Source organism: Paralichthys olivaceus, chromosome 5 (assembly GCF_024713975.1).
Source record: "Paralichthys olivaceus isolate ysfri-2021 chromosome 5, ASM2471397v2, whole genome shotgun sequence".
Taxonomy (NCBI): domain Eukaryota; kingdom Metazoa; phylum Chordata; class Actinopteri; order Pleuronectiformes; family Paralichthyidae; genus Paralichthys; species Paralichthys olivaceus.
Genome location: NC_091097.1, coordinates 16019765 through 16044794, shown reverse-complemented (window position 1 = coordinate 16044794; position 25030 = coordinate 16019765). Strand labels below are relative to the sequence as shown.

Here is a 25030-nt window from a genome sequence, read left to right as displayed (position 1 = left end):
TGCCATTGCAATGGGTAGCCTGAGAGCCCCCTGCCCTTTACCTTCAACCCTCCTCATCACAGGAGAGTTCCTCTGAGACTGGGGGAGCAGCTGAGCAAAAGCCCCATGATCCAGCCCAAGAGACGCAGCCTTGCCTATAGTCTATCCTTATAAGCATAAATTATGTAAATTACCCCAAAGGCAAAGGCCACATCGTGCAGGTTACATAAACCTGTGTGTGCTCGGCGTTGCTTAAGGAGTCGCCTATATGGCATGTAGACTTAATATTTTCCACTTTAGTGGTTTCAAGTTCGTTAAAAAATATGATGCAAGCTAGAAAATCATATACACATATGGTAAAGAAAGCCATATGTGTAATGCATGTGCACACATAGAGAACAACCATGAACACAAGCTCATTATTATATGCATCACTGAATGCTCGCACGCATGCGCACATGTGGACACACACAGACACACAAACACACACGTGCCCATTTACATTTACAATAATCTACTCATGTCCCAGGAGCATGATTAATTGTGTCCTGTCTGACGTAATGCAACATCGCCATCTCCTGTCCTGAAGAAAAAAATGCAACACTGCAGCAAATGAATCCATGTGAACAAGTGGTTCTCTCTGTTTCTTCTTCCTCTCCCGTCTGTCTGATGGTGTAAACTGCTGGTTCATCTGGGTCGATAAACTCTTTCACCTTCCAATGAGCATTTCAGTACCAATTCTCTCAAACGAAGATGTGTGCATGCAAGCTTTTGAGCAGGATAAAAAAAAACATCCAGGAGGCTGTGAGGCTTAGGTTTCTGTTGCTTGATATAATCAATGACATACATCTTCTTAGTCCACATCTTCTCTACTTCCTTTATGTTCTCTGCTGTCTTTAACCTCAACCAAGCGCTCCCCATTCCTTTTTGATTCTTCTTTATATTTTTTTTTTCACACACACTTCCCTTATCCTGTTTTTTTCCACCGCTCTGCCTCTTGATCCCCCCCCCCGACATCTCCTTCTGCCTCCCTCAGCCACTGTCTGACATCATAGCAACAACAGCGTGTGAGCCACAGGCTTGGTCCACACAGTGCACGTCATTCTATTCAACCTGACTGAGACAGGTGATCACAAGAGTAGCAGGGGGGGATGAGGTGGCAGAGGGGGGCCAAGACACACCCATGTCACTGTGATATATAGGGTGGAGGTGGTTTTAAGGCTATTTGGCCGGCACGCTGTTGGCAAGGTCGACTTTAGGCTGCAGCATTTTTAATGATGTGACTCACTCTGGCATGGTGCAGCAAACTGAGCATGCAAGAGGGTTAGAGATAGAGTGGCGTCATACTGATGTGTCATAGGGCAGAGGCAGGCGAGGGGAGGGGGTTAGAGGAAGTTATTGTCTGAGGGAAGGGTATGTAAAGTGAAAGAGACTTTTTAGAGGGAAGGACGTTGTAACTTTTCACTGTTTGTAGCCCAATAGTGGCAAAAGAACGCTGAAAGAATGAAGGAGGGAGCCAGCAAGTGAGGGAAGGGATGGATTTGTGTAAATGTAATAGAGAGGAAATGATTAGCATTATTGTCTCCTCAGCAGTCAGGAGGCTGTGCAACACACACACACACACACACAGTCCTACACACACATTCAAATTCTCTCTCTACTGCAGCGTCAACACAGTAGCTCCTGCCACACATGCATCTTCTCAGAGATAAGAGAATGGCATATCATTTCATGCCAATACCAACTTCCACAAACTAATGTAAGATAACACATAAATGTTTGTATGAATGTGTGTGTGTGTGTGTGTGTGTGTGTGTGTGTGTGTGTGTGTGTGTGTGTGTGTGTGTGTGTGTGTGTGTGTGTGTGTGTTGGGGGGTGTAGGGTGGGAGGATGGCAGCTTGTGGGGACTGTTATAAGAGAAACATAACAGAATATCTTTCTTTTGATGGCTGAGCTGTAACGACGGAGCCCAGAAGCTTCACTTTGTGGAGCAAGAGTGTAAAAGCACAAATGGAGTCACAATAATCAAATAATCAAAGACAAAGATTCTGTTCTCTTCATGTTGGGTTATTTCCTTATGTTTGTTTCTTTATGTTTTTATCATGGGCTTCTTCAAAAGTCAAAGCTTTAACAGAGTTAACATGTTTGCTGCTCACGTTGTGTATCAGGACATGTGTGCGCGTGAGGAAACAGAGACAGAAAAAAAAATTAATGAGTGGAACAAACTCACGTCATCAGCCTACGTCATCTATCCCTCAGCGGAAGGATATTTTCTCCCGCGAGTTGTAGTTCCGGGATGTGGGACTACTTCGTGGGATTGGAAGGGATAACGTTGACGGGCGTAAGGATACGACGGGGCTACGCGTCGCTAGCAGGTGCACTGCGCAGGGAAACGAGGAGTAACACGGGAGGAACGAGTGCACGGTTGAGGGTGTTTCACCGTTAAAACCACCGAAGTCACGTCCCACCTCGCAACGGGACCCCGCGGCTTTCACCGGGATAATGTCACGGTAAGTCCTGCGAGCAAGGCCGTGATGTGTCCGGTTAGCTAAAAGCTAAAGGTAGCATGCGCTGCTAACAGCTGACAACTCCATTGAGTGATTGACAGATGTTAGCAGCTGTGTTGGTTGTAACGTCATATGTTTTATGTCGTGACACGTGTAAATAAACATAGATTCAGACATGGTGACGTGTTCACCCCCCCCCCCCCCAAACTGACGTCAGCAGGCGATTAATGAATCGTTTACAGACATCATCCATAGGAGATCCGTGACGTCATGAGTTCACACTGAAAATAATATTTTGTTACACTCAGGGTTGTGGTTTGATTCAGCACGAGTGGGACACAAACACACGTATGCTAACTGTAACCCTCACTGACAACACATCCACTGCCCCTTATCCTAACATTAACCATCCAAACCAAATGCCTGACCTAAACCTGATTCTAACCTAAATCTAAACCTAATTCTAACCTAAACCTGATTCTAACCTAATTCAAACCTAAACCTAATTCTAACCTAAACCTGATTCTAACCTAAACCTAAACCTAATTCTAACCTAAACCTGATTCTAACCTAAACCTGATTCTAACCTAAGCCAAACCTGATTCTAACCTAAACCTGATTCTAACCTAAGCCAAACCTGATTCTAACCTAATTCAAACCTAAACCTGATTCTAACCTAAACCTGATTCTAACCTAAGCCAAACCTGATTCTAACCTAATTCAAACCTAAACCTGATTCTGACCTAAACCTAATTCTAACCTAAACCTGATCTAACCTAAACCTGATTCTAACCTAAACCTGATTCTAACCTAAACCTAATTCTAACCTAAACCTGATTCTAACCTCAACCTAATTCTAACCTAAACCTGTTTCTAACCTAAACCTGATTCTAACCTAAACCAAACCTGATTCTAACCTAAACCTAATTCTAACCCTAGTGTAAACCTGATTTTAACCTAATTTAAATTTAATTCTAACCTAATTTAAACCTAACCTAATTCTAACCCTAGTGTAAATCCAATTCTAACCCTAGCGTAAACCTAATTCTAACCTAAACCTTATTCTAACCCTAATTTAAAACCAAGTCTTAACCCTCAAACAGGAAAAAGTGATGACTGGTCAAAATGTCCTCACTTTTCAAAAATGTCCTCACTCTTGGGTCTATGCTGAAACTGGTCCTCACAAAGACATAAGTACAGGAACACACACACAATGGACTGTGGGGTTTAATGGTATGAATTTGTCTTCTGATTTCCTACCCAAATAAATTATGAGAGGCATAAGATAAAAATGATCTGTTACCATAATCCACCTGAACTCCTTTTCAGTTGTCACCATGTCTACTCCTATTGTACTTATCCTTTGTATGAACATTACTTTCCCTAAAGTATATAGTTTTATTCGCATTGTTTGTTCATTGTAAAGAACATAAATTACTATTATTTATTATTCTAATTCAGTGACGTACATGGCTGTTGTTGGGTGAGTTTGTATTGCTGGGCCGGGGGTTGCTAAGCCCCTTCAGGCAGTTTTGTGATAGTGACTGGACTTGAGAGCAGGATGTTTCTCTTTGCTTTTCTTGCAGCAGGGTGTTAACCAGTGTGTGCAAACACACTGGTTAACACAGCCGCACCTCAACAATGGAAAAGATCCTCTTTTGTTTTAGAGTAAGATTGAGAGACTCACTGTTCTAGGCCCGGCCAAGTCCACTGCTAAATCACTTGAATTAATTTTTATAGGGAGTTTAATCTTTGGATGATTTTAACATGATTATACATGATTATAACAAGATTAAAATATCAGAGAGAGAGTTTGAATGAAGCTGGTAGCAGGAACCGAAGGGATTTTTTTTACCATTGATGGGCTTTTGCTGAGCTGCGCCAATTCTATTCATTACCAGACAATTATTGATTTCTCCCTGCAAACGTTTTAAATTTCACTACAAACACAAGTAGTTTATCTCAAATCCACTGATGCCTATCTGCCTAATCTGTTATAGGGTATGACGTGTACTGGGAGATTATTAAAATGTGTAAAATGTCAAAGTTTGCAGTCTGCACCACAGTTTCTCTCTCTTCAATACATCTGATTGTATTTTGCTATTACGGTGAATTAAATACATCACAATTAGATATAATCATATGAAGTTAAATTGAACTTGTGGAGTATTTTCATGTGATTATATGTGGACAATACACACGATACACCTTTTAAATAGTATTTTGAATAGTTTATTGTTCCTGACCGATTCTGGACCTGTGAAGTCAAAGCCATTGTTGCAATTTGGTGGTTTAAAAAAAGGATGGTTAAAGTTCAGCTGATATTTTATTTACAAAAGCACTTTTGCTAAGAAACGCTCAAATTATGTAAAAACAAAAACTCTTTTAACAGATATATTGGAGCAGCGGAACAATTCTGCTAATAAACTGAGCAATCAGCCTCTGACTGTAGAGTTCTTCTTCCGATCAACCTCAAACTTGCACAGTGTATTTCTCAGGAAGTGTAATGTCTACTTTACTGAGTTTCGGATTAGTGGTTGTCATGATCACAACCCTCCCAGGTGTTAAAACCTGTACTTGCTGTTACCATAAAACTGTGACAGCGTCACTGACAGTAAAGCTGAATCAACATCTCAAAATTGTGCTGAAATTTGATAGTTGGATGCAACAGTTTGCAGGAGGGGCTTCTGTTCACTTGGCAGGTGAATAAACTGTTAGTGTTCTTAGGGAGTTGCTCCAAAATCCCATCCCAGTTCTCCCCAGAGCTTCACACAGCAGAGCTAGCCTGAATCTACTTGGCCACCCTCCAAACACCAAATTGATTTCTCATCTCTCTTAAGTCCTAAATCCCTCTTCAGATGCCGCAAGCCTGCTGCTGGAATGAATCACTTTGGCAAAGCATCTGCATGCTGGTGAGCCTCTTTTATAGGTTATAGCTGTTACGCTGTTGTGCCTGCCTGTGCATGCTGATTCCAAATACTGTCCCCTCTCGCTGTCGTACTGTGCTTTTCTTACACTTTAACTTGTGTGAGGGATTTCACAGTGATGCTTTGGTGTGTGAGATAGATGGGCAGGAACAGTAGACTGTTTATAAAACTTCCCCCCACTACCCAGAATTCATGCTAAAATACCCTTGATTTAAATACCACCAGCTTGCACATTTGGAGCCAGAGTCTGTGGAGCAGCAAGCGGGGATGGAGCGAGATCCCATTACGCTCTTGACCAGTCAGTCAGTCTCTACTGTCAATCATGGCGTTTCAAACCTTTATCATAGCATTAAATAACTGATTAAAACCAAACTTACTGGAACATCCATCAGTGTGAGAAGGAGAGCTAACGGTATTGTTAAAGGTTAGATTTCTTATATTCTCTTAATTGACCTCATTGTTTACGTCATCACTCTTCTAATAATATGCTTGTTATTTCTTAATTGAATTGTTAGAATTGCAAAGAGATATTTTGAGCTTTTGGGTTTTATAGCGTGCATTAAAACTAGTTTTGTAATTAGATGTAAAAGAGTTGACAAAAGCTATAAAATAAGAGTGTATGCACAAGTTTGTGTGTTTAACTCACCCTGAAAATATAAATGTGATTATTTAATTTTGTGCTTGCCAGTATAACAATATGCACCTAATGTTTGGCTAACACGTACAGTATATGGTCCTCATTTATTAAGTATGCTAGAAAAGTTGTTTTCAGGGCCTCTGTTATTTTTTGAGCAGCTCCCAACCTAAAACGATAAAGATCATATCCTCCCGGCACAAGCTGTTCACTGCGCGGACAATAGTGAATAATGAGTATACTCTTTATAATACATTTCTAGTTCAGAGACCTCTGAGGGTAATCTCAAAGACCACTTGTTAATTTAGCCCCTGGACATTTGCTGAGAGAGAGTATGAAAAGACAACACGTACAAAGTCAAGTGACCTCCAGGAAGTACATCAGTCATATGGCTTGAGAGGAATGTCCCTCTTTTCTTTCTCAGTTTCTTTTCCTCGCCTCCTAACATTTATTTCCTCTGAGTCTCTGCCCTCACTCATGAAGAAGTGCTTTGGTACAGCATTGTTGGGTTTAAGACTATGCTGTTTCCTCACTCTGAAGGTACTTAGATAGTTTTTTTAAAGAACCACAGTATTGTAATAGAGGCTTCAGTATAATTAACATGTAGTATTATTAGCTGGGGCTCTGGTGTCTTGGGCAGTGAACATGTTGATAGAATGAGTCAATGATTTAACTACCAACTTTTTCTCTTTCTCTGTTTGTTTGTCTGCAGATCGGATACCATCGGCTGACCTTTCTTCTCCGGAGTGACTGCATTCTCTACAAATAGAAGCCATTCACTCAACTACCAACAAAATGTCCGGTATGGATTTAATAAAAAAAAAAAATTAATGTTTAAAGAGATAATTTCTGTAAATCAACAAGACTTGTTCATGTTCACAAATGCCCACTGACCTTGGATTTTAGGCTATTCATTATTTGATTTGTTGTATTACATTTCATCAAAAGTTATACCGTATACTGTTCAGTTATATCTTAATATCTAGTATGTGGTTTTAACCAGCTTTGTTATTTTCTAAATTCCCTCATTGTGTTTATTATATTTTCAGTTTAAATGACAGTGTTTCTTCTACATGATTCTGTGTTATAGGGACCTACACACCTGCCCCTGGGGGCCCATTCTCTGCTCTCACTCCAAGTATGTGGCCTCAGGAAATCTTGGCCAAGTACCATCAAGTGAGGATGACTTTCAATGTTGTTAATGCATTAGTAGCATGTTTTGCTAACATTAAAAGGAGATTGACAAAAATATGAGACAAATAAATAACAAAACAGCAGAAAATTAGATTTCAAGGAACGACCCATCTGCATAGCCAGACAGAATATCAAGAAGAACAAAAAAGCCTCTGTAGCTTTGCCTTCATGTGACACCGTGACATCTGGTGTGTTTGCAAACTGGCTTTTAAGATGCTTATAAAAGCTGCTGTGGCCGTCGTTAGCTGCATCTTTCACTGTCACCTCTTTTCTATCACACTTGGCCTAATGAATCTCATGTTATTTGATCGTCTCCACAGAAAGCCTCATCAGAGCAGCCTGAACTCCAGTATGATGAGTTTGGCTTCAGAGTGGACACTGAAGGTGATAGCTGTTCACACATGCACCCATTTCTTCTGTCTTCACTCTTTCTTTTTCACAATGATAACAGTTCTAAAAACCCACTGAAGAAACATAAATAGGAAACTTGGTATCTGGGTACAAGTTGCTACATATTATACTCAAACCGAGAGCATGTGATCTTAAGAATTATGACTGCAACTAACTATGATCCTCTTTCGGTATTTCCTGTTGATCCAATGTTTTTTCCTGCAGCGATATATGTTTTGCTTCCAGCTAGATATTTTTTACTGCCTGTTTTTATCTTATTTTTTTCTGAATGCTAAATACATAGACATAATTGTATCTATAGTACAGTATGGCTCCCATCACAGAGGTCTTGGCTTCTTATTTCCAGGGTTTCTGCAGGGTCTCAAAGTCTAAAATTTCATAATGTGAATTTGGAATAAAGTGAATATGTTACATTATCACTAGGTCTCAAATATGTTTAGATATGTCTTAATTATGTTGACTTTCATTTAACGCACTTTATAGTTAGATTTGTTATCTATGTTAAAATTTCATTTTCCAAAGAAGTCTTACAACAAGACGAACCAAATCCTGATGATTCTCTTCTCACTCCACAGATGGTGGGGAGCCCAGGTCCTGGCTGGGCGCTGAAGGCTCACCCCAGCGTGAAGATCCCCAGCAGCGATTGCGCTGGCAAGCCCACCTGGAGTTCACCCACAACCACACAGTGGGTGACCTGACCTGGGAGCTCATTGATCCTGTCCTTCCACGCTCCGAGCGTCTGCGTTCCTTGGTGCTCGGGGGCATACCTCACAGCATGAGGCCACAGGTAAGCGAACTTGCACAGCAGGGGTGAGCTATTTTTGGTGATTACCAAAATAATGCTCAGAATTGCTTTTCAATCACTTTTAACTTACAGAATACATGAAAATCAAACTTATTTTGACTGCAGAGCTACTGTTACCTTGGGGTGTTTAGATTTTAGGAATTTCCAAGGACAGAAAGCAAGAGTTTGAAAGATGTTGTGTCTGCTAGCTTTGGATGCGGCTGTCTGGAGCGCTGCAGAAAAAGAGGACCTCTGAAATCTCCTACAGAGAAATCATTAAGAACAGCTCCAATGAAGACTCCACCACAGCCAAACAGGTACAATCCCAAACTACATGTCCACGTGTAACAAATACAATGTCTCTGGCTATAATACAAAGCACTGAATAATAGTATTCCTTATGATCACTTGAAATTACTTAAAGAATGAAGTATTTTTTGGTAAATGTATACACTGCTCAGTTTTATAATTAATTCCAAAATCCTGTACAGCCGAGTTAAGCAGCTATTTAACTGCTATAGACTTATGAAGTGAGGGGGCGGTCACGTCATTAACATGTTATCCCCCATCTGCCACCATCATTACCACCTTTTTTATTGCTCCTTATAATTTCAACATAATTATTCCTTGTTAACGTCTGCCCCTCAGATAGAGAAGGACCTCTTACGGACAATGCCAACCAATGCTTGTTTCAACACTATGACCAGTGTTGGAGTGCCGAGGCTCAGACGGGTATTGAGAGGTCTAGCCTGGCTCTACCCGGACATCGGGTACTGTCAGGGTACTGGGATGGTGAGAATACCTACTACGCATACTGAAAATGTTTTAGGTTTTTATTTAATTCACCATTAAATGTGTTTTTATGCCTTTTTCCTCACCTTTTCCATATCCACTGCCCTTTCTCTTTCTTTTCTCCACACCTATCTGCATGATCGCTCCAGGTGGTTTCCTGTCTGCTGCTCTTTCTTGAGGAGGAGGATGTCCTATGGATGATGTGTGCCCTGATTGAAGACCTTCTCCCTCCAGCCTACTTCTCCTCCACTCTGCTCGGTGTCCAAACGGACCAGAGGGTTCTCCGCCAGCTCATTGTTCAGTACCTACCTGCCCTCGACCGCCTTCTGCAGGAGCATGACATAGGTAAGGATGGGTATTAGGAAAGAGGGAGAAAATATGGTGCACAGGGTTAGAGAGGCAACAGGGACATTAGTTAAAAACAAATACATTCTTTTACAGACTGAGTTTCAACAGTCAGTAGGATACAATATCTTATCCCTTCTTCTTTACTCATCCAGAGCTGTCACTGATCACACTCCATTGGTTCCTGACATCATTTGCCAGTGTGGTGGACATCCGTCTGCTCCTTAGGATCTGGGATCTGCTCTTCTACCAGGGCTCGTTGGTGCTCTTCCAGGTCACACTGGGGATGCTCAAGATCAAGGTATTTGCTCTTCACCATTTCCTGAGTCTTAACTCCCTATTTTATTTGTGCTGTGCTGCTTCAGAGTTACTAAATTGTTTCAGTCACTCAGAAACTGATTGTTAATAGTTTCTAATATTAGTATTATACAGTACAGTATATAATACCAATGAGGCCAACCAGCTGCTATTTTCAAAAACTGTAAATGACAAGTATTAATCCATGTAAAATGTATTCCCCAACTCCAGGAGGAGGAGCTTGTATCCTCAGAGAACTCTGCTTCCATTTTTAATACTCTGTCGGACTTGCCAAGCCAGCTGAGAGATGGACCTGCAGTTCTTGGGGAAGCTATGAGGCTAGCAGGGACACTGTCCCAGGAAACTCTGGACGCCCACCGACACAAGCACCAAGCTTATATCCTAAATGAACAGGCGCAGCTCAGCAATGGAAACAACACAACTCACAACACAAATCTCAACAAGGTCAGTTGGTGTCAAGCTTTTTTTCTAGCTGTGTTAGTCACATATGGACAGATAAGGGTGTTTATGTGATCTTCGTTTTTATGAAAGTAATAAAAAACAAACAATTCACTTTATATTTGTTCATGAGCAGGTGGTGAGAAGACAGTCGCTGCGCAGGAAGTCCACCCTGAGCTCCCTGTTGTTTGGGGACGATGAGGCAGAAGCTCTAAAATCTAAGAACATAAAGCAGACAGAGCTGGTCGCTGCCCTGCGTGAGGCCATAACTCGTACTGCAGAGCACTTCCACTGTTTGGACCCATGTCACTCCAGCACTGTGAGTTCAGACGCTTCAACACAAGAACAGTGTGTCTTGTTGTGCACTGAGAATCAACCAAAATAAATAGCGTTAATAGTCGAGCCAAATGGTTTAGTCTTAAATTTAAAATAGGAAACTCTTACTTCTTATAGCTATTAGTATAGATACCTATTCATTATTTTAGTTCACTGTTACCTGACCCCTCCCACCGTGTCTCTCTAGGACCTGACTCCTGACTACTCCATGGAGAGCCACCAGCGGGATCATGAAAACTTTCTTGTTGTGTCACGTAACCGGCGGAGACGGGCAAAGGCTTTGCTGGATTTCGAGCGACACGATGACGACGAACTGGGCTTTAGAAAGAATGACATCATCACTGTGAGCCTTGACTTACACTCAATACAATATTGTTGTTTCCAGTCATGAACACCGTACATAACCTCAGCTGAATGTTTATCCCAGTGTTTTTTATCTTCCTCCCTCAGATCATCTCACAAAGGGATGAACACTGTTGGGTTGGGGAGCTGAACGGCCTCAGAGGTGTGTGTCCTCTTCTGTTACTATTGCCATCTGGATATTTGATTTATATATATTCTGTATTGCAGCTCATTTGACTTCAATTTGTATGCTTTGTAACAGGCTGGTTTCCAGCAAAGTTTGTGGAGATCCTTGATGAAAGAAGCAAAGAGGTAAAGATGTATTTACTTTTGAGCTTGCATTTGGCTTCAGGCCATTTGATATCCTGTGAACCATGTGATGTTTGTCTGGTTTCTTCTTTGTTTCTTCCCGTCCACATTCCAGCACCCTGAATACAAATTTAGTGAAAGTGTCCTAATCATTGACAAGTGTTCTCATCTGTCTGCAGTATTCATTAGCAGGTGATGACTCTGTGACAGAGGCAGTGACAGACCTGGCCAGAGGCACATTGTGTCCGGCACTAAAGGCCATCTTTCAGCATGGTCTCAAGAAGCCATCTATACTGGGAGGGCCCTGTCACCCTTGGTTATACATAGAGGAGGTAGGAAAGCTTCTTTTTACTACACATGTAAGCATAATGCACAATGTTGTTTAAATTAAATTTGTATTATTCTGGTTTTCTCTCAGGCGGCCAGTAGAGAGGTAGAGAGGGACTTCAACTCTGTCTACTCAAGATTGGTGCTTTGTAAAACCTACAGGTAGAACACAGACACTCATTGTGTTTCCATTAGTTCTGTACTCACCAGAACATTTAATATGGGTGTGGGGGGTTATAATCTGTTGAATCTTGTAGAGCACATTGTAAAAATGACATGTTTGGAGTCCAGGTCATCCAAACCCTGTCAAGTGTGATCAGTGATTCAGTGGCAGAGGGTGATGATAATGTGGTTTGACACCTTCAGCAGTTTAATATTATTATATTTAGTAACAACTTGTTGTCTTTGGCATTTACCAGATTAGATGAAGATGGGAAAGTACTCACACCAGAGGAGCTGCTTTACAGAGTGAGTCATCAATATGTAAAGAAAAATGCATGTTGCTCAATGTAAAATACAATGAAAGTAAAATATTTTGCAATTTGTTCTCTTTGTACATGATTTTTTTAATCTCAGCTTCCAGCAATAAGCAGTATTCTTTAATGTAGTGTCTGTGAGATAAAATGAAGGTTAGTGGAAAGTACATGAGCGCCCTCTGTCGACTCTTTCAGGCAGTACAGTCAGTCAACATGAGCCACGACACTGCACACGCTCAGATGGATGTCAAGTTTAGGTCTCTTGTCTGCATCGGCCTCAAGTGAGTTTTCCAAACTGACACACACACACACACACACACACACACACACACACACACACACACACACATAGATAGATAGATGATTGAAATTGTCAGTCCACTAAATTTAATATAGTTTAAAGCGTGCAGATCCTCAAATGTTGAGTACATGTGTCTGTTTCTCCAGTGAGCAGGTGCTTCACTTATGGCTGGAGGTGTTGTGCTCCAGCATGGCTGCTGTAGAGAAATGGTATCAGCCCTGGTCGTTCCTGCGCAGTCCTGGATGGGTTCAGATCAAATGTGAGCTCAGGTGAGAAAACCTTTAATCTCCGCGAGAGCATTCAAAGTGGTTGAATGTGGAAACTTGTACAAATTAAAGATGGTTAAGGTGATGGTACAACTCTATTCAGAGCAAGATGCAGGATCAGACCGATAAAACAAATAATGACCAGTCTGCTGCTGTTGTTTCCTCAGGGTTCTATCAAAGTTTGCCTTCAGTCTCTCCCAGGATTGTGAACTACCCGACAAAAAACAGGTGAGCACAGCAGATGGCCTCAGTATCCTCTTAGCGAGAAGAAGTAAGCACGTCTTAATATTCAAGGAGAACGTGTTAATATTCAGGAGAGGAAAAACCCTGTGATCTTTATACGGTTTCAGAAATCCACTATTCTGAAAGCAGAAGTAATGGATGTGCTGGTTCAGCATCACCTCTTTAGTTGGGATCTCTAGGTAACGTGCATATACGACTAGAATAGACAAAGTAAGAGATGCTATAGTGAACTCATTAGTTCCACTAGTTTGTCAACCTACTGATTCAAGAATCCCTATCAATCAATTCGTTTCTCAGTTTCTGTCCTTCCTGTTGGAAATTGTCTCATTTTAGTGATAGTGCTCATTTTGTATCTTTGTATTTGTTTTACAATCGACAGAGTGACAGTGTCAGTAGTCGTCCGTGTCTGTTGATTTTGTGTTTAGGTAAATTATGTCCACATTTCTCTTTTGCAGGAGAAGGAGCAGAGGCCGTTGAAAGAAGGCGTGCAGGACATGTTGGTGAAACATCACCTCTTCAGCTGGGACATTGATGGCTAGTCTCCCAGCAAAACATGGCTGAATCCCACCCTTTCCTGTGCATCTGTTTATATTTGATGTCTCCTCACTTGTCAATCCTAAACGCGACTCTGTTGTCTGCTACATGAAGTGACTGCTTCACAGACACTCAATAATGAAGACTGAAACCCTCACGTCCCCACCGAGGACGACTGGTTTGTATGAGCTGAAGGATGTGTGCATTAAGGTGCATACTTTATTTTTATTCAGACCCTCTATAGGGGGTTTCACTTCATATTTAAAACGATGTATAAAAAGGTCAGGCACTCCTCTAGTACAGAAGAGTCTGTACTCACTGGACTGGAACATTTCTGGAGAACTGTCTACACTGAGCTTTCAGCTTTTTATTGCTGACTGAGTTTTACGCGGGAGTGAGACACGCAGTCCGTTCTCCATCTACGTTCAAGGCAGCAGCGGGTGATCACAAACACCGGGCCTTTTGAACATGGTCCCAAAATCCACATCAGCCTGTAAACTTCCCAAAGTGAAGACCAAAACAGAACATTCCTGAACGTGGAGCTGTAAAGTTACTTATTATTTTAGAGGAATGCTACTTACCTCAATATCCTGAATTCCCCAAAATATTCCAGTAAACACTAATGTTGCACACACCAAGTAAAGCCTTTTCAAATTGTGATACAAGACGATGGGAATGTGTGCTACCTGAACCGTGGTAGTGTGCAGTCTGCACTTGTATGACATATTGTAAATGAAACAGATGCTTTTCGTGTTAAAATCTACAGAAAATAAATGTTACATATATATATATATATATGTGTGTGTATATACAGTGGAGGTCCTAAAGTCAGTTTGTAATGTTTTTGTGTATAAATATATCTGTCTACTAAATGTGTACTTGCAAGCTTAAGAAATTTAACATAGGATTTAATTAATCTAATTTAGTTTAAACGGTCTGTAAAAACCAGGGGGTTGCCTGTAAATTCTGGACCAAAAGTGTGGACTGGAGAGTTAATGTCAACAAAACTAAATGAATTTATTTTGTAATGCAAAATGAAACTAAGCTTTATGTTCACTTATTTCATTTTCATCAGGTATATTTTTAGATCTTTGCTACATACAGTAACTAGAATGGCACACAGTAGTGCGCATACCTCCACCAAGCCCAAAAGTCCTTTTATGAACCCTCAGGCCAGTTTTTTTTTGGGTTTTTTTTAAATCAAAATCTATTAATAATTCTCTAAAATAATCAATGAACATGTTGAAAAATTGCCTTTTGCAATGTTGGAGAAGGTGAAAAAAATCCTGGCTTGCCCCCCTGATCCAGATCTACAATCTCAATGGTTTCCTCCTTTGGTTATGGCCATGCCCTCCATAAAATCCCATGGAAATAGAAACGTGTGAAAACAAACCTGCTTGGTGGAGGTGACAGCAGATCAGTTGAATGTGTTGCTGTTCTTGGCATGAAGCTTGAAACTGTCGCGTAATTTCATTGATTTTTTTCTTTCACTCTCAGATGTGCAGAAAACACAATCATCATACTTAGTTTTACAAGATTGTAGCAAAAATCTACTTATAAAGGTACGTTAAACATGTCACAGTAGATTTGAGAAAAAGAATCAGGTGACTATTGTAAACTCATCCATCCCTTCTCTAGTTGAAGTCAAATAATGTTTTCACTCGTTAAGATTATTTTAATACATGATTAGAAAAATTTAGATGCTCAAATTTAAGAAGAAACGCTGTTGAAAAGTTCAGTAAAGCCTGTTTATTAACGTTCAGGTTTTAAAGCGGCAAAGTTTAAAATGTCACAACATGTTAACAGCAACCGGCCTTAACACACGGGGTACTAGAGTTACAGGTATCACTGCAAGTACTGCATGTTTTCAAATCATGAACAACTGTCAGAATGATGGGATTATGTGCTGTATTTGTTTGTACTTACACTTATTGGAATACGGTGTGTACATGGATATGAAGGACGGTGGAAGCATCAGATACAACAGTCTAAAAGCGCAGCTGAGAGTAGGTGGAAAGATTAAGACCAATCCGAAAGCCAACGTTCTGGCTGGTATGTATGCTGCTGAATAAATAACTGACAATTATAAAACGTAACAGCTTATATTTTCTATATATCTAGAATTTGAAATCACTGTGCCCTCTGCTACATTCATTTGAGATTTGCATACATTTGTACAGTGGCATCGTTCCAAACAGAGCACTACTAACAGCTATTTAACATATGCAGTATAAATAGAACATGGACTGTTTTTCATTGCAAATACACAGGGAATGCATGGGGGGGGGGGTATTTATAGCTGCTCATATTGATACTGGACCCTCCCCATCACTGACACCGAGCCAGAGAACTGAATTAAAGATTCCGTGGACAAAATTACATAAATCAGCATCCTGAGTGAGGCTAACCTCAGAAACCTCACTGTTTTCCATTATCCAAACATTTCAAAAACGCAAAAGCAGCTGACATTAAAATACAGAGAGGCTGCATGCCTTCTGGTTTGGGACGCATCATTCTCGGTGTTCCCTTTAAAAACAATAAGAAAAAAAAAAAGGCAAGAAGTAGTTGGAGTAAAGAGAGTGTCTTTCTGCAAACGTCTGTATCTTTCATGGTTTGTGGGATGAAGACACTTGGTGGAGTGATCACAGAGGGAGATTTGCGCAGGAGAAGAGGGCAGTTCAGGAGCCTCCTGTCCCCGATGGGGACGGAACTGCTGTTGAGTTGGCGCCGCTGTTCTGGCCTTTTCCCTTGTGCCTCTGGCCCCCACGTCTCCTCCCACCTCCTCCAGACTTTGGCTACGAAGGAGAGAGAACAAAAAGAAAACATTGTTACGGCCAAAGTCAAATGTACATTTGATAGTTAATAGTTCTTAGAGCTGTGGTTGGACCGCTGGCTAACACACGTCAATTCAAAAGTGTTGAAATATAGAAATCTATACTGTTTGTCCTGATCAATTTTTTTTGGCACAAATTTATCTCTTTATTTTTGAATATCCGCAAATAACGAGTCTGGTCCCAACCTTAATATAATTCATTTCAATGGTTCAAATATATAAATGAACTTTGTTGATGTTGTATGAATGAAAGTTAGGTCACATGAAGCGAAACACTAACATGTCTTACTCTTCTTGGAGCTGCAGAAACAATTGTTTCCCTCGTGGTTGCACTGTTGTGTTACAGAGTGTAGTTTCTTCGCTCATAAATAATCTCTGACAAGACGGCGGCATGCGGAGAGCAGACAAATTTGATTTAGTTTGTCAAGTTTATTGGTTACAGCTGACACCATGAATCTCCAGCGCAACGTTTTCACCAACAACCCGCAGCTAAAACTGAGAAGCTGCAGCTGATGAAGACGTTCAGCAGACAACCTTCAAAACCTACGAGGATCAAGACGGTTGAGGTACCAACTCCATCTTCTTTTTTTTTTGTTAAACAAACACCCTTATTCAAGTTCTCCACTGTTTTGGTTTGTTTTAAATGAACCCATTTTACCTTGTTCTCTTTGTTGCCCTCCTTTATCTGAGGGTCTTCATCTCCCTCTCCCTTATGGAGCCAGTCAGGCAAGCAGAGGAGAGGGTGTGAAGGAGTGATGCGACAAAATTAGAGTTTAGGGTGAAATAAGGCAAAATCAAGCAGAGTGGAATGGATAAGATGTTGCACAGAGGAAAAATAAAGAGGAGGAAAGAGAGGAGTAATGTTAGGATAATTTAGAATCATTAAAAGATGGGAAATCCATAGCAATGTGCAGTGCAATAATCAGCATGTCACAGTATATTTGCATATGTATATCATTGACTTGTGACTCACTGCTTGTGTAGTGTTTGGTCCCGCTGACTGTGCTATCGTTGCTACATCATCGCCAGCTGCCGTGGTGCCGTCCTCTTTTCGGAGCGGAGCCTTTTTTGTAGACTGCATTTTGATCTGTGGCGGTTTGGAATTTGACGGCAAGTTGTTGGTGGATTGCAACAGCTGAAAGGAATTTTAGTAAACATCTGAGAGGTAAAGAAAACTAAAAAAGTTCTCACAACAAAATCTATTTCTCAGTCCGAGGCCCTATCTCACTGGAACATGTCTCACAAGGCAGTAGGTAAAATAATTATTAACAAAGCACATCCTACGTTTGTGGATCATCGACATCACAGATTCCCTTCAGGAGTTTATCACGTGTCACATCACTTCAGCCATAACCCAATGTAAACTGTCTCCGTCTTCCAGAGGACTTTGATACCTTAGTGATGGTCCCCACAGCCTTGGTGCGTCCCTCTCTGAAGACAAGCCTCTGGTCACAGTGCAGATACTCCGGCGTCTTGATGAAGCGAAAGTGGACCGAAGCCTTGTCCCCTGTTCGTAAGCAGTCCCTGTTCATGGACAAGATGGTGGCTGTCTGCCTTATGCTGCCACAGTGGACTGAGTGGGGAGGGACAGGAGATACGGACAACGTTGTGAGTTTATGCATATTGAGCAACAATGAATCACATTTGTACCGAGACACTTTACTGCTCTGTATTCTCATCAGTATACAGAAGGCTTCAGGACATCTAATTCAGATTTTTGTATTGTTCTCCTCTTGTGAAGGGCAGTGTACAGAAGTACAAGAAGAAATTGTACTGTATGCTTATACATCTTTATTAATTAATACATTATGTTTGTAGCTGTCATAAACTCTTAACTCTGCAGGTCCCTCTAGTGGATGTGTTGCTTAACAACCATGCCAATGGTAAAGGACGCATAGAAGACATGGTGTATGACAGACGTTTGATAGAGGCAGCAGAAATGAGCCTTAACCCACCCATGGCCTGGTATCTGGGGGATATCGTAGTGGGATGATGCAGCACCAGTATCTCAGCCTCAAACTCCCAAGTGGCCTGTGGGCTCAACCTCGGGGAAACCATCACCATGCCCTTCCTTATGGATGAACGCTTGATCTAAACAAAGAGTCGTGTGAAAAGAGGGGTTGAAAAACACAACTGTTAATTTAATAATTATTACTCCAAATCATTTTAAATGAGACTAGATTATGCTGACACCATGCTGTGAATCCCAAACTTCACTACTACTAGTTCTACTGTGGGGGACGATTCCCCTCCTACCTTTTTCAGAGCAAACGAGGCCGTCTGGCCACCTCGAACCTCCTTCACGGGCATTCTCTTACGGTGGATTGATTTGACGGCAATGGGGATGAAACTGCCCAGGGGGTCCGGCCCCAGGAGCATGGTATCATTCAGGCGTATGAGTCCACGTAAAGTAGTTCCTGATACGACGGTGCCCACTCCCTGAGATATTAAAGGAACAAAACGGATGGTTAAGAGTGTGTTTGGTAGATTTATCTAATAACTCCACACAGTGAAATGTAATGAGTGTTATGTTTGTGATTGGTCTGAGCACCGGCACAGAGTAGGTGTCGTCTATCTGAAACTCTGCAGGCTGATCGTCCCGGTAAGAAGTCCTGGAGGAGAGCAGGTTGAGAAACATCTTGAGCAGATCCATGTTCTCTCCGCTCACATTGGATATCTGAAAGATGGGGCACATCCTAGAAACACACACACACACACACACACACACACACACACACACACACACACATTACATTTTCACTGTTTTTGCTGAATTCCAGTTCCAGTAACTTATTACACTCGATTAAACTTTGATACCTCTCAGAGCTGAAGTTTGATGCTGTAACTATGACGTCATCCTTGTTCTGTACCAGGACTGGGATCTTCCTACAACCGGGAGACTTCAGTAACCTCTGGAGCAGCTTCAGTGTCTCTGTTAGAAGGACAACAAAATCCACAAGAATTACACCACAAAGCCTTTTTTAAACAGAAAGGAAAAGATCTGTTCAAATAGATATCTGCAGTAGTGTAGACGAGGCAATCTTGTGAGTTATAACATTCACATGAGAGGGGACTGACCTTGTAGGATGTTGGCTGGACACATGTCTATCTTGGTTACCACCACGAACACAGGCACATTCAGAGCTAGGGCCAAGCCCAGGTGCTCTTTGGTCATCCCTACGATACCTGCGTTACTGCCCACCTGAGGAGACAGACAGAGAACTTTAATTCTATTCTCTTCTAATGACACTTTATATACATTGTTAATATTACCAATTTAAAACTATTAACCAAATTAAAATATTTCACTAAAAATAATATATAATGCAATATATCTGTGCTCAATGTAAAAATTAACTGTTGAGAGGACACATTTGACTTTTTTTAAGTCTATTTTTAAACCCCAAATAATTATGAAATCACAAAAGACATTGGACACAACCCTTTCTCCTCAACATCCATGAGAATATTAGACACAAATACTGTAAAATCATGTATTGAGCCCTTTTTTTTTTTTATATCGCCTAATGCAAATTTCCTTTTCCCCCACACACCAGCTAAAACCACATCCACCCCTTCCTGATAACCAGCCCCCCCTCGACCGCTCCTCCTTTCTGACCATGAGCATGCAGAAGTCAGGCAGGTGTCCAGTCATCCCAAACACAGTAGTCTTGAGGTATTTCTCGTGGCCGGCCAAGTCTATGAAGGTTATGACTTTGGAGGACTTCTCACAGATTTTGGTCCAGTCCAGGCTTCCTCCATGGCTGTCTGGTTTGTTCACCACCTAGGGACGGACAGAGAGGGGTTCAATTCCCAGCAGTCATACTGTCCATATGCTGCTTAAAACAAAAGTCAGTTCAACATTCCATTCAGAATGGAAATGTATCCAAGCACCTCACTGTAAAGCACAAAAATCAACCACTGCTTTAAATGTTTATCAATTACAATTCTTTTAGAATCAACCCAGCCAGTAGACCTCTCTGGCCCTAACCTGTCCCTCCTGGTCAAAGCCCAGGATGTCGTTGCCCACACTGCTGGTCCTGCCACTCTCCATCTCATGCTTGTGTCTGAAGAGCTTCTGGCGGGCAAAGCCCCTGCCGTTGTCCAGCTCTCCATGTGTCAACACTCCAAGTAGAGTACTCTTACCGGCATCCACATTACCCACCACTGCAACCCTGGGGGACACAGGAGTACCGGAGTATCATTTCAACCGTACTTCACACACAACTGTATAATTGTCAACAACTTAGTTTATTCAAAATAAATGTGTGTATTTCTAATCTGAAAATCGAGGACTGAGGGGGAAGACATGATACGTGCACTGCTGGAAACCTGGAGGAAAGACTTCACCTGAACTGGTAAATGAAAAACAACTATTACCATAGCTGTGGATAATTACATGTGGACTCTACTAGCTGTTAGCACTAACCCTCTGTGTTCTGCTCTCTGACCACTCACCTAACCTCCAGGAAGTCCAGCTCACCCACACGCCTGCGGATCAGATAGTCGTGCACCAAACCTGCAGCCTCGTTGCGCTCTCGAAGTGGAATGAGGTCGGCGTCTAGTTGCTCACACATAGAGTGCACTGTGGCCACAGAGGCCTCCATATCTTTCTCATCCAGACCCCAGTCACCACCATCTGACAGAGTGATGGTGGAGGGAGTGGAACAAGAGGTAAGTACATGATACAACACACAGCCCTGGGATTTGTTATGAAATTCACAGGCACAGAATGAAAGATGGGTAAGAAGGGATTTAAACTAATATAAATGTAAATTTTCAAACAATGATGAATAATTTGCATCATGTGCACAGTGTGTTTCTCACCTGAGCCCATCCCGACCACATAGATGGTCTCTCCGCATCCCTCTTCCATCCTGTCCCGTAGCTGGCGCAGTAACGAGTCATACTGCTCTCCATTCGGGCTAACAAGAGCCTGCTATTGGGTTCAAAGAAAGAAAGGAAGAACAATGAACACTGATGTTATGACGAGATGCTTGTTCAAACATAAGAGGGGATTCCATCAGATGCGGCTGCTCTCAACAGGACATTTTCCCTGCAGTAGAAAGTTCACAAGTTGTTCTCCACATGCAAACACAGCTGTCTCTCTTCCCATTAAACACCTCAAGGTTACATGGAAACAAGTGTTATCAATGCTTTTACAGACGGAAAAAACCCTATAGATTCCAACCATTACCACAGTAAAACGGTTTCAGGGTGTTTACTAAGATTAGGTTCGACCAAAATCATTTCTCTCCCTACTTGATTCAACTTTGTGAAGGTTTGTTGTATTGTGTGTTGTTGGCAGACCAGCCAGGAGGGAGCTGCAGTAGTCTAGGTGTTAGATGACAAGAGTCTGGACCAGAACCTGTGCCGCCATCTGAGTGAGAAAGGGAAGAATTCTCCTGATGTTCTGCAGCATGTATCTACACGAGCGGGTTGTTGCAGCAATGTTGGGAGAGTTGACTGTTAAGTGTCACACCCAGGTTCCTTGCGGTCTGGGTGGGGGCTACCACAGAGTTGTCGATGGTGATCGTAAGGTCATGGGTGGGAGAGCCCTGCCCTGGAAGTAGAGGTAGCTTGGTCTTGCAATTATACCAAATGCACTATAAGTAGTGGGACTTTTTTTTCCTCCATTAAGATGAACAGCTCGGGGTTGTGGTATCATATGAATAATCTCTATATAAGTACGTCAATCAAAGTTATGCTTCTTCTTCTGATGTTTAATGGTGGTTGGCAAACCACTTATTGGTGCATTACTGATGCATAATGTTAGAGTTGTGTTTGTTTGAAACCTAAACATCGCCCTATATCCTGCATCACCTGAATCCCTCTGTAATATTTCTCTTGGACTTTATTCTGAACTGTTTGTTTGGAGTGAGTCTTTCAGTGTCTGTCTCTGTCGATGGTATTGTGGACAGACTGAAAACATATGCTCCACTGTTCACCACTGATTCCAAAGTCACATATGCCAGTTCATTATCCTAAGGGTGCTGTTTAGACCTGAATGACCAAACTTCATTCTTGATACCATCACCTCTTCCTTTGTGTCCCCGGTGGTTGTTCTCTTTCCCTTACTTTCTTCTGGATACTAAAAGTTATTGGTTTATTGATGAAGTTAGTGTCCGGCTGACACAAAGTGATGACAGGAGCCAAAGGTGAAAAGGAGCGGCCTCCCTGATCCATCAGCTGTTTATGAAACATGTAACAACACTGTAATGTGTCACTGACCTCCCACATACATGTAAACACACGTATGTAAACATCAGCTGGAGAACCCCACCTCCGTGTGTTGTTGCCCTGTGTTTCATCAGCCTGTGGGCTGGTTCGTGTTGTTCTCATGTTTCCTCACTCACAGCCTGATAGTGAATAAAGAAAGCTACAGACGTGCTAGTGTTAGCATAAAGGTTTTCTCTAAGTAATGAATAATAAACAGTCCGGCTAGGCTAACGTTAGCTGCGGTGTGTTTTGCTAGTGCAACAACAAATCCCTCGACTCCACAAACCCAGTGTTGTGTGCAGTTTATTACCAAGGTGCTGGGAGGCAACAGTGCAGAGAAGCTAACAGTGTTTGCTAATAACACAGCATTTGTTTCATTCATTCGTTAGCAGCAGCAAGCTAACATTAGCCACACGTAGCTGATACGTCCAGGGCCTAGTTTACCTTGTTGGTGAAGTCAACCCCGCGGTCCTCGGGCTCGCCGTTGATCAGGTCCTCGTCCTCAAAGCACTCGTCCCCGGTGTCGTCCCCGCATCCTCCCCGGTCCGGAGCGAATATACTCGCGGGGGCTAAAGCATCAGCCAGCGGGATGTAGCCCGGGCTCGAACCTGGCTCATCCGCCGCAGCTAGCGATGCCATTTCTGTGCCAGTGTTGGATCTGAAGCTGTTGATGTTTTTTCTGTGTGTGTGTGTGTGTGTGTGTGTGTGTGTGTGTGTGTCAGGAGTCCTGTCAACCAAACACACATACACACACACAGGTCAGAGCAGTGCTAACAGTAGCTTCACCTCCGCTAACACCGAGTCAAACAGTTGACAATAGTTACCTTTAACATCACACGCGGTTTGTTTGAGCGTCAGTTTGTGTTCGAGCCATTTAGAAATAAGAGCATCTGCCTCATTCATAATAATAAAGAAGGCTCGTGTGTACACGCCTACTTCCTGTCTCTCCACCAATAGTGGTTCGGTGTCTGTGAACATGAAACCTGTGGACCAATCACAGTGAGGGGGTCGTTCATATGATTACAGGTTGACCAGGTGTAATCACAGTGAAACTTCAGTTGATGCAACTTTAATGAAACAGATGTAACGAGCTTATGTGGGAATACAATGGTACTAGAATAATAACAGCACTTTCTGTGATCTACTCTCTTACTGTTAATTTAACAGAATCGACAATGAGACAAATACAAGGATTCTGGTTTTACACTTAAGAGCTTGCATGATGAAAGAATTGAACATAAACGATGTTCGAGTTGATGCAACTTTCATGAAACAGATGTAATGATCTTATGTAGTAGTAATATAATAGTAGTAATACAATAATAACACTTTCTTCTAATGGAATAACTTTGATTTAGTTTCAGCTTATATCAAAGTTCAAACATTTTATATTTTACTGTGAAATATGATTTAATGATGAGTTTAATCGAAACTGAAAGTCAAAAAACTAATTTAACAGAGTCACTGAGACAAATATAGGGATTCTCAAATTACACTTTGCTCATTATAATTTCATCATCCTTCAGCAGTGCTGTATTGTTCAACAGAGTGGGTGATATTGTGTTGGGAAAACAATCCAGAAAGTCCCCTCCTCGCTCTGCTAAATACAATCCAGACCAGATGCAATGTCCTTTATTGATTGATTGATTGAGTGAGGTATCCAATATTTAAACAGGAAGGTCTCATTGAGGTACACTATCTCTTTTGCCAGGGAGTCCTGGTCAATATGTGTGGTCAAAGTTTCAAATATGGATAGAAGCAGGGACAAATAACACACACACAAACATACTAAAACAAAATGAGGACAATGACATCTCTGTAGTATTCAGCTTAGCCCTCTTCAAAATGTCTTGCATATGACATTTGTAGATCATCTCTCCCATGCTAATAATGTAAAAATGTGTGGACATATTTACAAAGGTATATTGATGGGCTACTGAGTATTGTATGAGTATTATAATAAGGAGTACATCATACAGTGTGTATCATAAATACTATGTGTATATATACTGCAGCTACTTACTGTCTTGAGACTAGTTATTAGGGCAAGACGAAATGTGACAAGTGTCTGTGCCTGATTGAACATCTGATGCAAGAACTGCATTTCAGAGTCGTATTATCTTCTGAGATACGTCAATTGGAGAGATAAAACTTCAGATATAATTATATGATGAGGAAAGCACTTCCCTGTTTGTTGAGGAGCAGGTCAATATAGATCAAGCTGTGGCCTTGATAGTGTTCAGTCTTTGGACCAGTGACACACGCCAGGTGTTGAAGATGAACAAGATGGACACTGGTGTCAGGAGTTAACATTTCGAACTAACAGCTGAAAACCTGGCTGTGTCTGAGTGTGCACCATACTTTCAGTTGGCAAAAATATTGTGCAGCATGGTACAACAGTTAGCAGCATTACAATAGTCAGCACTTGACTAATACTGAACAGTGTTGGGCTTTAGTTGTCAATATAATTTAGGTGTGCAGCTTTTTCTTTAAGTCCAAATAGTACAACAAGATT

The 25030-nt window shown here is 41.6% G+C and overlaps 2 protein-coding genes across 8 annotated transcripts; one reads left to right on the top strand and one right to left on the bottom strand.

Annotated features, from left to right (window-relative positions):
- Nucleotides 1-2248: 2248 nt before the first annotated feature.
- Nucleotides 2249-14276, top strand: sgsm3 (small G protein signaling modulator 3). 4 transcript variants are annotated; one of them, XM_069524599.1, is made up of 22 exons: nt 2350-2489; nt 5327-5398; nt 6760-6849; nt 7138-7223; nt 7562-7625; nt 8228-8439; nt 8646-8753; nt 9085-9228; nt 9378-9573; nt 9729-9874; nt 10102-10335; nt 10466-10648; nt 10853-11008; nt 11116-11170; nt 11270-11319; nt 11496-11648; nt 11735-11805; nt 12063-12111; nt 12315-12400; nt 12567-12689; nt 12854-12914; nt 13385-14276. In XM_069524599.1, the coding sequence occupies exons 3-22, from the start codon at nt 6843-6845 to the stop codon at nt 13466-13468; spliced, it is 2268 nt and encodes a 755-aa protein (XP_069380700.1). In that variant the 5' UTR covers nt 2350-2489; nt 5327-5398; nt 6760-6842; the 3' UTR covers nt 13469-14276. The 4 variants fall into 4 exon arrangements, with proteins under 4 accessions (XP_019958440.1, XP_069380702.1, XP_069380700.1 ...); XM_020102881.2 differs by lacking the exon at nt 5327-5398 and having other exon boundaries at nt 2249-2489; XM_069524601.1 differs by lacking the exons at nt 5327-5398; nt 13385-14276 and adding an exon at nt 13037-13123 and having other exon boundaries at nt 2256-2489.
- Nucleotides 14277-14682: 406 nt separating this feature from the next.
- Nucleotides 14683-23471, bottom strand: gtpbp1 (GTP binding protein 1). Of its 4 annotated transcripts, none has more exons than XM_020102883.2 (15): nt 23340-23469; nt 22960-23242; nt 21124-21235; nt 20755-20935; nt 20288-20471; nt 19916-20080; nt 19375-19498; nt 19114-19228; nt 18848-18992; nt 18553-18735; nt 18252-18387; nt 17691-17869; nt 17270-17431; nt 16955-17005; nt 15190-16258 (listed from the first exon to the last, which is right to left on the bottom strand). In XM_020102883.2, the coding sequence occupies exons 2-15, from the start codon at nt 23152-23154 to the stop codon at nt 16142-16144; spliced, it is 2049 nt and encodes a 682-aa protein (XP_019958442.2). In that variant the 5' UTR covers nt 23155-23242; nt 23340-23469; the 3' UTR covers nt 15190-16141. The 4 variants fall into 4 exon arrangements, with proteins under 4 accessions (XP_019958444.1, XP_019958442.2, XP_019958443.2 ...); XM_020102884.2 differs by having other exon boundaries at nt 17270-17383; XM_020102885.2 differs by lacking the exon at nt 16955-17005 and having other exon boundaries at nt 14683-16258; nt 23340-23471.
- Between the last annotated feature and the right edge of the window lie 1559 nt (nt 23472-25030).

Coding starts and splice junctions, on each gene's coding strand:
- gtpbp1 (XM_020102883.2), bottom strand. CDS start 23,154: ATGGCATCGCTAGCTGCGGCGGATGAGCCAGGTTCGAGCCCGGGCTAC. Junction 18,993..19,113: donor TCAAACTTCAGCTCTGAGAG/GTATCAAAGTTT, acceptor GTGTGTTTCTAG/GATGTGCCCCATCTTTCAGA. Junction 17,870..18,251: donor CCCCAGATACCAGGCCATGG/GTGGGTTAAGGC, acceptor CTCCCCACTCAG/TCCACTGTGGCAGCATAAGG.
- sgsm3 (XM_020102881.2), top strand. Junction 9,574..9,728: donor TCTGCAGGAGCATGACATAG/GTAAGGATGGGT, acceptor TTACTCATCCAG/AGCTGTCACTGATCACACTC. Junction 12,915..13,384: donor AACTACCCGACAAAAAACAG/GTGAGCACAGCA, acceptor TCTCTTTTGCAG/GAGAAGGAGCAGAGGCCGTT.